The sequence below is a fragment of the Vicugna pacos genome, chromosome 10 (assembly GCF_048564905.1).
Source record: "Vicugna pacos chromosome 10, VicPac4, whole genome shotgun sequence".
Lineage (NCBI taxonomy): Eukaryota > Metazoa > Chordata > Mammalia > Artiodactyla > Camelidae > Vicugna > Vicugna pacos.
Genome location: NC_132996.1, coordinates 6844170 through 6859480, shown reverse-complemented (window position 1 = coordinate 6859480; position 15311 = coordinate 6844170). Strand labels below are relative to the sequence as shown.

At 38.9% G+C, this 15311-nt stretch overlaps 1 protein-coding gene across 4 annotated transcripts in view; it reads left to right on the top strand.

Annotated features, from left to right (window-relative positions):
* ARHGAP42 (Rho GTPase activating protein 42) overlaps nucleotides 1–15311 on the top strand; it is a 244582-nt gene that overhangs the window by 205639 nt on the left and 23632 nt on the right. For all 4 annotated transcript variants that reach the window (XM_072968920.1, XM_072968922.1, XM_072968924.1 and 1 more), the window contains exons 11-16: nucleotides 1355–1433; nucleotides 2796–2835; nucleotides 12341–12403; nucleotides 13364–13438; nucleotides 14160–14244; nucleotides 14800–14858. In XM_072968920.1, the coding sequence (XP_072825021.1) occupies nucleotides 1355–1433; nucleotides 2796–2835; nucleotides 12341–12403; nucleotides 13364–13438; nucleotides 14160–14244; nucleotides 14800–14858 (401 nt within the window). The remainder of the gene's footprint in view (nucleotides 1–1354; nucleotides 1434–2795; nucleotides 2836–12340; nucleotides 12404–13363; nucleotides 13439–14159; nucleotides 14245–14799; nucleotides 14859–15311) is intronic.

Here is a 15311-nt window from a genome sequence, read left to right as displayed (position 1 = left end):
GGGCATCTTCTTTTTATTGAAATTTTGATTAGAATTCTTTTCATTAGTAGACACTCTTGTTTTATGGTTGAGACTGTGATACGGAAAGGCTGTTACATTTGTTTATATATCAATCTATGTCCAACATAGTGGTTGAACTCTTTTGGTTTTAGTAGTTTTGTAGTAGGAACTTCTGGATTTTCTATGTAGAAAGTATTTTGTTGGTATATATTTACATATTTATCTATATTTATATTTTCTTAAATACCAACATATTAGTGGTTTCCCTTTTTTTTTTTTCCCGACACTTTCCAGATATATAACCTTGGAGCACACTGTTAACCTCTGTATTTTGGTTGTTTCATCTATAAAACAAGGATAATCAGTACCCATATCAAAGGGTGGTTGTGACAAATAAATGAGATAATAAAGGAAATGTGACTTACAACACAGTGCCTGACACACGGTAAACAACCAATAAGTATTGGTTGTTGTGATTATTGGTGCTTTAGACTGGCTTATATTCTCCAAGATAAAATTACCTTCTTCTATATAATACATTTATTCCTTTTCCTATGAATCTAATGAACTGCTTTCCTATTTACATGAGAGATGTATGTTTTTATCACAGTTTTAACTCATTCTGGACTTTTAATCACACAACATTTGAATGAGATTTCCTTCTTGATGCCCGTCTTCACAGAGCCCTGTAATTTTCTGTTCATCTTCTGAACAGCCTGCACAGTTCATTAGCTTAATTTCACTTTTTCTAGATTCTTCATCTTTTTCTCTCTTACATTGGTTTCCTCTCCCCCTTTGATTTCTATTTCTTGAAGTACATCCTCAAGTAACTCTTTCAGAATGAGTGCATGAGAGACAGTTGTTTTCAAATGTACTAACTATGATATGTGATTATTATATATATAAGCACTTTGGTTTTAGTGTCTTTTGAATAATTAACTGCTTATGGTATATAACGCTTTCTGTATTGTTAAATACTCATAATTATTTTTAGTGACTAGATTTTACCACATTGGAGTCATTATCTTAATTATTCTCATATTGTGGAATGTTTAGGTGGTTTTGAACTTTAGTGAATGTAGCTCTGTCATCCTTTTTGGTCATTTCAGGGGAAATTGTTTGAAACTAGCCTCCTTCAGACGGTCTTATATTTAAAGCACTTAATGATTTTCTTTTCATTTCTTAAAATTTCTTCTTTTTTTCTTCTCTTTCTTCTTTTCTCTTCATTTCTTTTTTCTCGTTCCTGAATTTTCTTCAAATTTTACTTTTATAGTTAACTAAGAATTTAAAAAATAATTAATGTGTCAAGGCATAAAAGTAATAAACTAAATATATGAAATATTTGCTTTAACAGGCATGGGATCATCACGTTGCAGGCCTTCTCAGAAGCTAATCGGAAACTCTGGCTTGAAGCCATGGATGGGAAGGAACCGGTGAGAATATGACACATTCTATGATTTGTTTTATTGTTCTAATAATTTCAGAGTACATCTGAAAAAATTTTATGTGCCTATAGAGTATTTGAAAATATTAAAATAGCAAATCAGGGGAGTGGAGGCTCTTAACTGTTTTTATAAGGTTGCGTCCCTGGCGCTTAGCACCAAGTTCCAGGACTAATTTAAAACCCCAAAATGACTTTGAAAAAATTACTTGTAATCGTTAATTTGGCTGCATTGATTGCCTTCCCTTATTTAGTTAGTAATTCTTGAGTGCCCACTCTTTGCTAGGCCCATGCTGGGCTACATGATCATCAGCGTGATGAGCAAGTTTTAGGGTAGGAACTAATTCTAGTCTAGACTATTGTTTAAAAGTCTCATTTGATAAAGCTGTGGCGTGTCATTTTCCTTCTATCCAGGTCCCCATTTTACTAGTAGCTATTTTGATGTTGGCATAATTTACTTAAAATTATCAGGGAGGCTTATGTAAAAAGGGGAATAAATCACTGAAGGCTTTTGTGAAGAACACTGCGCTAAATGATTAGAGGGATGAACACACCAAGCAAACAGAAGGCCCCAGTGTGTCCCTTGAAAACTGTCTTCTAAAATGGCAGAGAACTTGTGAACATCCTTGCGAGAAGTACCTGTACAACAGCAGAGCCACACAACGTGTGGCCCCCAGACTTTCAGGCCGTCCTGACTGTTGCCAGGCAACAGTAAGATGAGTGCAGAGATGATGATCAAGCGTCTGGAAAATTTTATAACCATTAGAAGAAGTCATGTTCCATTTGTTGGGAATTTAATAATAAAAAGCTTGGACTCTGTATCTACTATGTTTATTACATTTAAATTGTATTGTAATTTTACAAAAATGTCAGTCAGCGACAGATTAAAAATTAGAAACAAAACAGTTTGCCTCTTTACCACTAGTAGTTGAGAGGCAGGCCTTGATCAGCCTGGAGAACATTTAGAAGACACTGAGATAGCGCGACAAGTACAAGTTAAGAATTGTACACATTGAGAAAAAACACTAAGCCAGTGATTTGAGGAAGGAACAACCAGGTGAAACCCATCGTGAGATACTTCCTGAAGAAGGGAATGGATGCATCATGTTGGAGGACAGAATGAGACACTTAGGCCACAGAGAAAGGGATAAAACTTTGCTCAGGGCAGGACAGCCAGGGGAGGAGTGGAAGACAAGACTGGATGATAGGGTGGGGAGATGGCATTGCGGACACAGCAGTTGTAAGACCTCGAAATTCAGACACTCCCTTTGTGTATCACTGTTCCAGTGTCACTCTGGTAATCTGTGCTGGGTCATTAATTGCAAGTAACTGATTGACTCTCTTTGTTTTTTAGATTTATACCTTGCCTGCAATTATTAGCAAGAAAGAAGAAAGTAAGTCATTTTAATAATTCTTTAAAATGTTATCATGTAGTCCTTTTTGTTTTAGTTGAAGTAAAGTAACATTCTGTTAGTTTCAAGTGTACAACAGAATAATTTAATCTTTGTATACACCACAAAGTGATCACCACAATACATCTAGTACCATCCATCACCCTCCAACTGTCCTCCTTCACCCATTTCACCCACTCCCCTACCCCCTTCCCCTCTGATAACTGTGAACCTGTTCTCTGTATCTGTTTGGTTTCATTTTGTTTGTTTGTTTTGTTTTTTATATTTCACATGTAAATGAAATCTTGTGGTATTTATCTTTCTCTGACTTATTTCACTTAGCATAATGCCTTTGAGGTCCACCTATGTTGTTGCAAATGGCAACATTTCCTTTTTTATGGCTGAATAGTAGTCCATTGTGTGTGTATACACCATATATTCTTTATCCAGTCATCCACCAATAGAAATTTAGTTGTGTCCATACCTTGGCTATTGTAGCTAATGTTGCTAGGATGTATCTTTTTGAATTAGTGCTTTTGTTTTCTTTGGGTAAATACCCAGAAGTGGAATAGCTGGATTATATGGTAGTTCTCTTCTTAACTTTGAGGAGCCTTCCTACTGTTTTCCATCGTGGCTGCATCAGTATATTCCCACCAGCAGTGTATAAGGGCTCCCTTCTCTCCACATCCTCTATGGAATTTGTTATTTCTTGTGCTTTTGATAATAGCCATTTTAACAGTTGCGAGGTGCTATCTCATTGTGGTTTTGATTTGCATTTCTCTGCTGATTAGTGATGTTGGACATCTTTTCATGTGCCTGTTGGTCATTTTATGTCTGTTTTGGAAAAAAAAATCTCTATAGATCCTCTGCCCATTTTTAAAATTAGGTTGTTTTTTGCTGTTGAGTTGTTTGAGTTCCTTATATATTTTGGATATTAACTCCTTATCGTATATATATGATTTGCAGATATCTTCTCCCATTCAGTAGGGCATCATTTCCTTTTGTTGATGGTTTCCTTTGCTGTGCGGAAGCTTTGTGGTTTGATGTGGTCCCACTTGTTTATTTTTACTTTTGTTGCCTTTGCTTTTGGTGTCAGATCCAAAACTTCCATGCAACACTGATATCAGGAGCTTATTTTGTCTTCTAGAAAACAGGTCTAATAGCCAAGTTTTAATCTGTTTTGAGTTGATTTTTGTGTGTCCTATAAGGTGGAGATCAAAATTCATTCCTTTGTATATGTCTGTTCAATTTTCCCAGTACCATTTATTGAATAGACTCTCCTTTTCCCATTATATATTCTTGACTCCTTTGTCATAAATTGTCTATGTGTGTGTGTGTATATATATATGTAGACTTTCTAGTTATTTGCCACCCTTTATCCTTGGTTAGTTTAGGATATTTTCATAAGTACTTTATGTTATGAAATTATTTGACATTTAAAATTAATTTTCATATATTTATAAGGTTATGTATATATCCTTTAAAGCCCTTTCAAATTTTATTTAACTCACTTGAGTTTCTCTCATGATGCCTAAATTTATTTTTAGAACAGCCTTATTAATCCTGAGTTTTGGATTGTTATTAACATGCAAGTTAAAATGGAGTAGAGAGAAAAACTGGAAAAGTACCCATTTGAAAGTCATAAATATTGAGTGTATGCAAAAGCCTTTTATTTTAACTGAATGAAATGCTTCCTAGTAATTAATTTGAGAAATTATCAAAAGGGAATGCATGATTTAAAATACCTTTTAAGAGTTAAAAAAATCCATGTTTTTATTCTTGTGTTTCTTTCCTTACTGCTAATCAAAGAGTGATTAGGAGAAAATCTTTCATTGCCCATTTTTATCTAATCACAGAAACATTAACCAGCAGATAAGAGGTTTGCTGAATATTCATTCTGAACAATTACCGAAAAAGTAATCTGAGGTATAATTTGCATCTGAGTAGAGTTTGAAATGTGTTTTCCAACGTTGGTTTCATTGTTCACATGCAGCATGTAGTCTTTTCAAATTCAATTGAACGTACTCAAGGACAAGTCCTTCTTGGAAAACAAATGGACATACGTAGGATATTGAATAGGGCTTTCGAATGAGGACATGAACAAGGCAATCAGAATATACTTGATACTTAAATGCGCCTCTGAAACTAGAGTTTCTGTCATAAGTAGGAGATGTGAATGAGAAAGTTGTCCAATGTCCTTAGGCTGTGATGGAGGGAGACTGTGCCTCTTCATGTAGCAAAGACTCACCCTTCTGGAGGTCATCCTTCTGTCGTCTTAGCCCCCAGAAACATCGCTGTGCCGCCGTGTGTCATCATCCCTCGGTGTGTGTTTCAGACAATAGCTGTCCGAGAGTCCGTGTGTTTCCATCGTGTCCCAGATGCTCTGGGGAAATGTGTGAGTTTTCTACCCAGTTCTCTGAGCTCCTTGTGACAGACCCCATCTCTCCTCCAAACACAGGCCTTCCCTGAGATGTGTGCGTAGCACAGATTTGTTCTGCTTCTTACTCTTAGTGCCACGAGGCTTTTATTACCCAGGGGGAGATTTTGATCATAGAAAGGAATATTTCAATTACCTTTGCTTTGTTAACAGTAGCACTTGAAGTTATAAATCTTAACCCTATTTTTGAGCTTCATTTTTATTATTTTGTCTTCAGCCATAATTTTTTTCTAAGCCTATCAACTTAACAGCTCTTATTTATACATATACCAATGTTAAAAGTAAGTCATTTTTACTTCTTTATTTTTTCATAAATTTGATAGCATTCTCTCAATGCACATTTAATCAACCAAGCTCATTGAGACATGCCAAGTTATAATCACAAAGCTGGTAAATTTTATTCTCTCAAATTCAGCACCCTAATAAGACAAATTTGTGATTCTGGCAAATATAATCTTCCTTAACACCAGGCCACTTCTGGAATCAGTAAATGTGCTTGTAGATGCAGAAATTAACATCTTTCTAAGTATTCTAAACATTCTAAATAAATTACATGTGAAATTGTGTAGTTGTTTCAGAAGGTCTTGCTGCACTAATATAAAGCCAAGTTATCCAAAATTACACTTGTTTTTGGTTGTTTTTACACATTCTTGGAGATTGAAATTTGCTCACCTGAACAGACTCACCACTCTGTTTAAAAGTCAGGACTGTGGTCTATGCCACCAGTAAAAGAAGCCCTGACTAACGGAGGCACAGAATTGAATGCACTTTCTAGAACTAAGTTCCCCATTGCCGTGGGGTGGACTTTTTGGCATTGCCAATCTGCATGAGCAAGACTTTCTCAACACTCTTTGTTCCAGCATGCAATGAAGTGCCTTTCCCTGGAATGACCTGTCTCTCAGACTCGTCAAAGGGCTTTGCAGGTCCTCAGAACTTCATCTTTCTTACATGTAATTTTGAACATTCTACTACATCAAAGCCTCAAATGTATTCATGGAACTTTGAATCTCCTGCTCAAGCTCTAACTTTACCGCTTTCTCTTTTATCATGTGTCTTAGCAGCCACTATCTTTCTGGCAATTTAATGATGCACAGGATATACCTTTATGCTCAACAGTATTCCAGATTCCGGCACATGCCGCTGTGAAGAGCAGCATTGCGTTTTTCTTCCTAGTGATACATCCAGAATTGTGTTTGTTTCAGTTCAAAATTACATTCCAGTGACTGTGAAGTTCTCAAACCTCTTTCTCAAGTCTTGAATAAATCATGTAATTTCATCACGTTATGAGTTCAGAGCAGCTTGTATCTTTATGTTGGCCCCTTCCACCATTTCTCTGCACATCATCTTGGTTTTCTGACATCTGTGTCCCTTTTGTGACACTTGACTCTCCCCCAGAGTGACGCTATGTCAGTTTTAGTCTGTAACTTCTCTCACAGTTGGTATCTGAAGCCAGTACCAGCCTTGATTCATTCCCCACCTTGAGAAGCGCTTCTGTATAGCCTTGCTAATTCAGAGGGACTCCGTTTATCTTTGGTTGTTCCTGTTATCCTTTGGAAATTCAGTTTTGCTAGGAATGTATTTGTGTTTTTGAACTGCTGCAGATAATAACGTATCTTAGGATGGTAAAATATAAAACTCAGGTAAAAAATTGTTTCAAATGTCAGCCACTGGAAGTAGTTGTGTGTCTGTGTTTTCACTGAAGACCCTAAAAGCAACAGAATAAGAACTATCTAGTGTCCTGAGGTAGGACCGTACTGTGAATATACAGAGAATATGTACCACGGACGTGAGGCGTGAAACTGTGCTGTGACTTAACAGTGTCAAGGCTCTTTACAAGGCTACCCTGAAGAAGCCTCCCCACTTTGTCATTACTCTTAGTTGATCATCGTCAGAATACAGATGCCGTAAATGAGACTAGCATCGTTCAGTGGAGAAGGAAAGTTTGACTCACCTTTATGGAAAAAGCATCAAGTTAAAAAGCTAGAGCATTGGTCAGTCGCAGGATGTGAAATCCACAGATACTCCTCTGGTTATGAAATACGCCACTGTATCTTTTTCTTGACATTGTAAGACTTTGGGGCTCCCCTAAACTACATCCCCCTCCTTCAATTCAGTACGTTCTCCTCAAGGCCTCTGATCAAACAGTTTTGTTTTCACCACTGAGACCCGGAAGTGGGTTCTCTTCATGGGCAGAGCAGAGCAGAAGGAAAGACCGGTTTGGGCCAGAGCTCTGGACACATACTGCTCATCCTTTAGAAGAGAAAAGGTCCTATGCAAATGACGAACGTCAATAAATGCTCTCTTTTTTTTTTTCTGTTTAAGCCACAGGTAGTATAATACTGGTTATCTATAATGAGGGCCTTTTAATCTTAAATGCAAGATTAGGAATGCTAATATGGAAATAAGGAAGTGTTGCTTTGTTCTGACAACCCTGAGCGTGTACTATAAATACAAGTAGATGACATCTGGCTTTTTAATGACCAGGAAGCTGAAGGTACAAGGACTTTGGCTTTGTTGGATGTATGGAAGACTTTTCCTTCCTTCCTTTCTTTTTTTTTTTCCCCTCATGGCTGTTTGAATTCTGTTGAGATTAATAGCTTTTGTGCTGTTAAACTGCTTTATGGAAACTTTATTTGGGTTTCAATAAAAATTTTAGTCCTGAATAGTTTCTGGAGGAAAAAAATAATGTTTATACTTGACTTTTGATTGAATAAATTAAGTTCTTTAAGTCAGCCTTTCTCCTGCTTTACCCTTAGGCCAAGGATCACTAAGGTTACAGGATTGTCGGGTTTCAGTGCCGGGGAGTTAGTGGTAGTTGTGCTCTGCCTGTCCCTCTGGTCCTCTCTACGGAGAGATACAGGCACTGGGCAAGGGCCCTGGGAGGGAACCGACCAAAGTTAGCTGATAAGCTCCAACCCTCGTAGAAGCCGTCAGAGAGGGCGCTTGAGGAAGCCAGGTACAAAGCAGTGACTGGCAAGCCACCCACCACTAAGCATTTGTTGGCTGCCGGCTCTGGGCCCGGCCCCGAGCCCTGATCCAGCGGTCGATCCATGTTTCATACTGAGGGGTCTGCTCCCCTCGAGCACTTGCCCTCCACTAGAGAACCGTGATGTCAGCCTGTAACGCTGTGATCTGACGTAGGGAGAACTCCTTCCATTGACCTTTCATTGGGATATGAAGGCGTTCCCCTGTTTGTCTTTGTTAAACTATAGTGACCTGTTCTTGTGGAATTCTCATTAGCGCCAACATACTAAGTGTAGTAAGCCCTTCGTGGCTTTGGAAGGCTGGCAAGTGCCCTTTGCAGAACGTGCTCGCCGCTGGCTGCCCGCAGAAGCACCGCTCCTCGTCAGTCACTGGGAGACAGAGAGAGCTCAGCAGAAAGCACTGGGCGCCTGCGCCAGGCACTGTTGCGTGGTCGTTTGTAAGGCAGCCCTGGTGGGGCACTGCTGCTACTGCCCTTTGCTGCCTTTTTATAAGACTTGTCAAGTCAGTAGCTTAAAAAAAACAAACAAAAAAAACCCCCCAGATACATTTCAATTAAGCAGGGAAGAGCTAAGCATGTGGGATTGGCTTTATTTCATTTAGTCCTTTTTGCCATAGCAAACTGTTGTGCATCGTTAGATCAGAGCTGGCCGGGTAATGCTGTGGTCTCAGAGGCTTAACCACAGTAAAGGTTCGTTTCTTGATCATGCTGTATGTCCATTCAGCTCAGCTGTGAGTCTCTTTATATTTTTAATCTCAAACCCACGTTCATGGAGTAACCTCTGTCTATGACATTGTTGATCTTGTGCCCGAGGGGAGAAGGCTACTACATGCCAGCCCTTCATGGCTGCTGGATAAAACATTGTCACTTCCATTCATATTTCGTTGGCTAGTGCCTACCATAGGGCAAAGCCTGTCTTAGAGGGAACTGAGAAACAGAATTGTCCCGCAGGAAGGGCCAGCACATATGGATGGACCGTAATCCCGGGCTGCTGTGATCTGAGTCCAGTTGCGATGAGAAGATGTGTTTGTTCATTGTGATTTATTGAAGCTTCATGAGACGAAAAGGACATGTATCTTAATATCCAACTTGTCTCTTCAGTGACCAGCTAGATTCACAGTGCCTGAGTGGTTTACCGTTGATCTCCATTTGTTGAAAGAAACAGATCATTGCTCTGGCTCCAGGTATTTTTAAAATAAGTAACACAGGATGCCTCTTTGAAGAGTAACACTCCTGGCAGAGGGTCCCTCAAGCCCAGTGACTTCAGCCAAGCCCAGAGTTACCTCGTAGGTGTGATTTACACATGGAGATTTCACATCCTCCTCTAGCCAGTGAAGATGACGATGGCCAACAGCCGAAACGTCCGTAGCACTTACCGTATTCCAAGCAGTATTCTGGGAGCTTTGCAGATGTTAACGCGTTTCATCTGTGAATAACCCTATGCAGACACTGCTGTTGTCCTTATTGTATGGAAGAGGAAACTGAGGCAGCGAGATTAAAACTGTGCCCAGTAATAAAGCTAGCAAGTGGGAGAGTAACTGCTGTCTCTTTCATCCTAAAGCAGCGATGTGTGCATGCAAGCGCGTGGAAAAGGGAACTAGCATCTAATTAGGTTTGTGCCATTGATGATCTTCACTGCTTCACGTGCTTTTGTCTTCATCTCACTAGAGCCCTTTAATGTATGCATGGTTGCTCCCCTGATGTTACAGATGAAAGAAGCAGAGTCCCTCAGAGTTAACAGGCACACTTCCGTCGCAGAGCAGTAAGAACCCCAGGTTTCCCTGGCTCTAACCAAACTGGGTGCTCCCTCTGCATCGTGGGACCTCCGTGTACTCTTTCAGGCAATCGCAAAGCACGTGCAAAGGACACAAAACAAAAGTGCATGGTGATTTTTGCCAACACAGTATATTCTTTCACGTCTCTGAGTTGATTGATAGTGTTTTACTTACTCGTGTGGGGAGAGCTAAAGCCCGAGACTGATGGACACAGCAGGACAGCGGCACCCATGGAGTGACCCAGCGGTCAGACTGGGTGTAAGGTTCTCTTCTCCATGATGAGCCTGTGACACGGGTTTATTAGGATGGAACGGGGGATTGCTGCCAAATACCCCAGTATTCCTTCAAGACAGAGCCTGATTACTGCTTATTTTTCTCAAAATGGATACTTAGAGAAAGTCTGTTTTTGTATGTCACAGTTATTTAACCAAGAGCAGGTTTTATTGAAATTTTTTTGAAAAATGGTTTTCTCTTTCTTTTAATCTTTTTTCTTGAAGAGCTGAAAAATGTGACTTCAAGAACCAAATGGTATAAATGTCAGGAACTTACAGCTTTAATTATTACAAGATGCTAGTGTATCATTTTTACCAGGGTTACGTGTTTTGGCTCAGTTTTTATTGTTAAAGATGAAAATGAATCATTGGTTCCTTACCTCTCCATTCACCTGTTTTCCTGTGTTTAATAAACATTTTAAACTATTTGAATATACTGTAATGCTGTGTTTGACATTTTGGGTTATTGGAAGCAAACCAATCACTTCTTGTTGCCCCCAAAAGCTCCCTCTCATGTAGATGGTCAATGCTAGTAAGATGCTTGTTGAACAGCCTTCTTGTCTGTTGCGTTCACCTAAAGCAGTCACTGAATTCTGTTCACTTGACCTCTAGAGCACTGGGGACACACCAAATATAAATGAGCCAGTTTCTATTGGTGGTAACATCTATTTTAGTTTTGACAGTTTTGCATTTTTAAATCTATTTTTTATTTCTAAAAACCAATTTTCAGAAAGATCAGTTACAAAATCCAATGAGTAAAAATGACAGTTTCTACCTTCTGTCATTTTCTTTCTTACTGGAATTTGCGTGGATATGTCTAGAGCTTTTTCCTAGGAAGACAGAAACATTGATACCCTCGAATGTTATGTTTTAAGAAATTGGGTCATCCTGTCCTCCAGACTGCGTTTTTCACCTAACAACACATAATAGTCTTCCAAGTCAGTATCTCTAGCTTGTTGGTTTCTCATTTCTCATCTTGAGTTTCTCAAAACTTTCAGTCAGTTCAGTTTCAGTGATTTTCTGTTCTAGGATTTCTTCAGTCTTTTAACTTTCCCTGGCACCCTTTAAAAAAGTTTGTAACGTAATTTTTTGGTATATATTTTTCGTCTGTGGATCTGTATAGTTACATGGATGTGTTTAATCCACCATCTTCAAATGGAAGCCAGTTTTCACTTTCTATTGGTTTGAATTGTCCTCTTATATTATTTGGGAATATTAAGAAATACCGTATTTCCATCGGGGATTAAATTTTTCATTATAGTATGAAAAAATTTTTTGAATTCATCCTCTGGATGTTCTTTGGTATTCTTAAATCCTTTCTCTTTAAACAAGTAATCTAATTTGATCTGGCCCCCAAACCTTAAGAAATTTTGAATAGATTTAAAGGAAATCTGGCAAAAAGCAATGAAAATAAATTGCTATTTTGCAATGGAGGATCTTTGAAGGGGTTTTAGTGGACCTAAACCTATTTTGAATTATTTCGAGCATGATACAAAATCCAGTAGAAAGAACATTGGACTTGAATTCAGGAGAACCAAGTTAAAATGTGGCTCTAGGTCTTTAGAACAAAGAAAAACTAAGTTTTCAGCATTCTGATGAATCATTTTAAGATTGCAGAGCTTTCTCTCTACCTCATAATGTTGTTTTGAGAGTCTCTTGGGAAGGAATATGTGAATAGCTTTGTAACATAATTATTAACACACAGTAAAAGTTTATTTTTATTGCATTTGCTTCTATCATCTGGAAAAATATATAGTAAATGATACTGCTAATTTTAGGGAAAATGGATGGGATCAATTTAACCTATTCCTTTCTGTGAAAAATCTCAGTTTCTAACTAAGCAAATTGATATGAAAACATTGGGGAATGTGAACCTCCCTCCTTCACTTCTACCCCCAAATAAGAGTTCAGATGCCAACCAAAATGTTTGATAAGCTTAGTAACAACCACTCTGCCATCAAGTCATATAACAATGGAGCCAGCTGAAGCAGGAATGTAAGTTCAGCATAAATAATTAATATGATTTTTCTTTCTCTTTCAGTGTACTTAAATGAAGCAGGGTTCAACTTTGTGAGAAAATGCATTCAAGCTGTGGAAACGCGAGGTCAGTGTTGCCTGACGGGTACACCATCCCTGTCATGTGGTCCCTTCTGACGTCGAAGCTGCTTAGAAAATGGGGATGTATTTAGTTATTAACATGAGGTTAACTTTAAGAAATATATGAATTATAAATTATCCAAGCACATAAATAGCTGTAGTTTGAACTTGAATTTACCAGAGTCATACTATCAACATACTTTAATGAATTTTTATAATATAGCTTCGCTTCACTTCTTACTGATGGACGCTGTATTATTATTATTTTCCCCAAGCTTTAGGACGTTAAGATTGCTAAAGAGCTTGAATTCAGCTCTCCTCTTTCCCTGCATTATTTCCCACTGTCCCAACTTCAGCACCTTTCTTCCCCTCTAGTCATGACCTCTGTCCTGAAGTCCACTCTGTTTGCCTATTTCACTTCCGGGGAAGCTAGTCTAAAGCAAAACTCCTGTTGGGCTCTGGCGCTCTGTAAACTTGCATTCTGATTCTGGTGCTCCCACTCAGAAGTCCTGAGAAGTTAAGTAGGTTCCTTAAATTCTCGGAATCAGTTTCCTCACCTTTAAAGTGAACTTGTCCAAAAAAATGAAATAAATAAAATAAAATGAAGCTGTCAGTGCTGTGGAAGTGTTGAACTTCCCTGAACGTTCCCATGATTGAGGGAACGGGATATGAGAAATACTGGCCATCCTTTCCCATCTGGGGTGCTTTTCATATTCACATAGTGGTGAATAGGCAGGTGTGCTTTGCCGCTTTGAAGCTCTTCATAGACTTTCAAATCACTGTTCAGTGTCTGCTCTGAGCAGGGTATGTCTGATGGGTGTTTCCAGGGTAGGTGTGCTAAAGTGACACTGTGAAAGTGGATACATAGCTTTCAAATTTTAGGTAAGCATATGTCTGAGTTTTTCACACTCTGTACCTGGGAAGCTGTGTTTTAAGCTGCTTTCCTGTGATTTTTCCTTCTCATCAGGTATCACCATTTTAGGCCTTTACCGAATCGGAGGAGTGAACTCCAAGGTTCAGAAACTCATGAACACTACATTTTGTAAGTGTTGGATGAAGCCAGTTACTTAATTTTTGTATTCGTATAGAAAGTCCAAACCATAGGTTTCCTTGAGATTTAGATTATTGCTTGTCTGAGTATTTTCAAGTCATATTTAAAATTATTAATATTTGTATCCTGTTTTTAATGCCCAGTTATGATAGATGAACAGTCAGAATTTGAGAGGGGGCCTTTTATTTACAATATTGGGCTTTTCCTCAAGTATCCTTTGATTAGCTGGAGGTACAGGAAGATTTATGGATGCTGGGATTCAAATTGCTTGACTTGGAATCCTAAAGCCCCTTGGCCAGTCAAGAGCTTTGTGACCTTGGGTAATTTGTTTAACCTCTCTGTGCCTCCACCTCCTCATTTCTAAAATGAGGATAATAATGGCACCTGCCTCATTAAGAGCTGTACGGATTTGGTATGTTAATCCATATAAAGCACCTAGAAGCATTCCTGGCACATAGTAAATGCTCTGCAATGTTAGCGATTAGCAAACATGTGACATGAGAAACTATGTTCCACACGAAATCGTTGAGGTTCAGTGTCAGAGTGGGCTTTGCACCACCTCGTGCAAACAGCTGTCCTGAGGTTAATTCCATCGGCGTTCTAAGAAATAAATGCCTCTCTTTAACTTACCTATGTTTGTGTCCATTTCCTTAATGGTGAGGGTGACATTTCGAATTGCACAGTTTAAACATCTTCTTTTCCTTCCTTTCAGCTCCCAAATCCCCTCCCGATATGGACATTGACATTGAACTGTGGGATAACAAGACAATAACAAGTGGGCTGAAGAACTACCTCAGGTGAGGGGGCTGGGCTCCCGCTGCCCTTGTGTGATGGCTCGGCCACCCCCTCGGCGGTCACCTTGGGTTCCGTGAGCTCCACTCCTTGGCGCGGGTCCTTCACTTACGGTGGCATCGTACAGGGTGGGGACCTTTATGTTTAGTGTTCCGGAACCTGTGTGTGGTTGTTCAAAGAATAAACCAAAAAGGCTGCAGTGTGTTATGAATACTAAATAATAATTTCTGCTTCATATTATTTTGAATTAGGGTTTTCAATACACAAAATTGAAATGGAAAGGTTTGTTTGTTTGTTTGTTTGTTTTTAACTATTGCCCCCATATCCGAGAGAGATTTTAGTTCTGTGAGCCAAGAAAAATTGTCTCCCAGCCTCCCCTTGTAACACAGTGATGCTAAGGGACATTGGTGTCTCTGAAATCTGCCTTTTAGAGCTGTCTGCAGCCTCCCTGCTAGGACTTTGTCATACATCTAGTCGCTCAATTCTTAAAGGAGCCCTGAAAGTTCAGGGACAATCAGAAGATGCTGCCATTCTAAAATGTGCTTCATCCTCCATTGTAGGTGCCTTGCGGAACCACTGATGACTTACAAATTACACAAAGATTTTATTGTTGCTGTTAGTAAGTACATTTCCATTGGACAGACTGTAATTGCTGTGGTTTTGTGCTGTGTTAGAGGTGTAAGTTCAAACCTGCTAGTTAACGTGTTCCTACATACTGCTTAAGAAATTGTCACTCATACTTAATAGCCTACAACATGGTCTATAAGCAAATAAGAAATGGCAGAATGAACTAAAATAATCTGTTACTTAAGAAGACCTCATTGGGGTGATAAGTATTCTGTGATTAGAAAGAGCTGTGAGGAATTATTCTAATTTTATTTTGCTTGATTGATGAATGTCAGATTCTTACAAGAGCAACTTCATGGTTGCTGCAAATAAATACAGGCAGTTATGTGACCACCCCCAGCATACACATCCTCACATGCTGTATTCCTAAATCTGGAGAAAGAGTCAGATATTTTTAGCAGGCGACAAGCTCTTCCATCAGTCCCCTTCCCTTCATGTGATATTT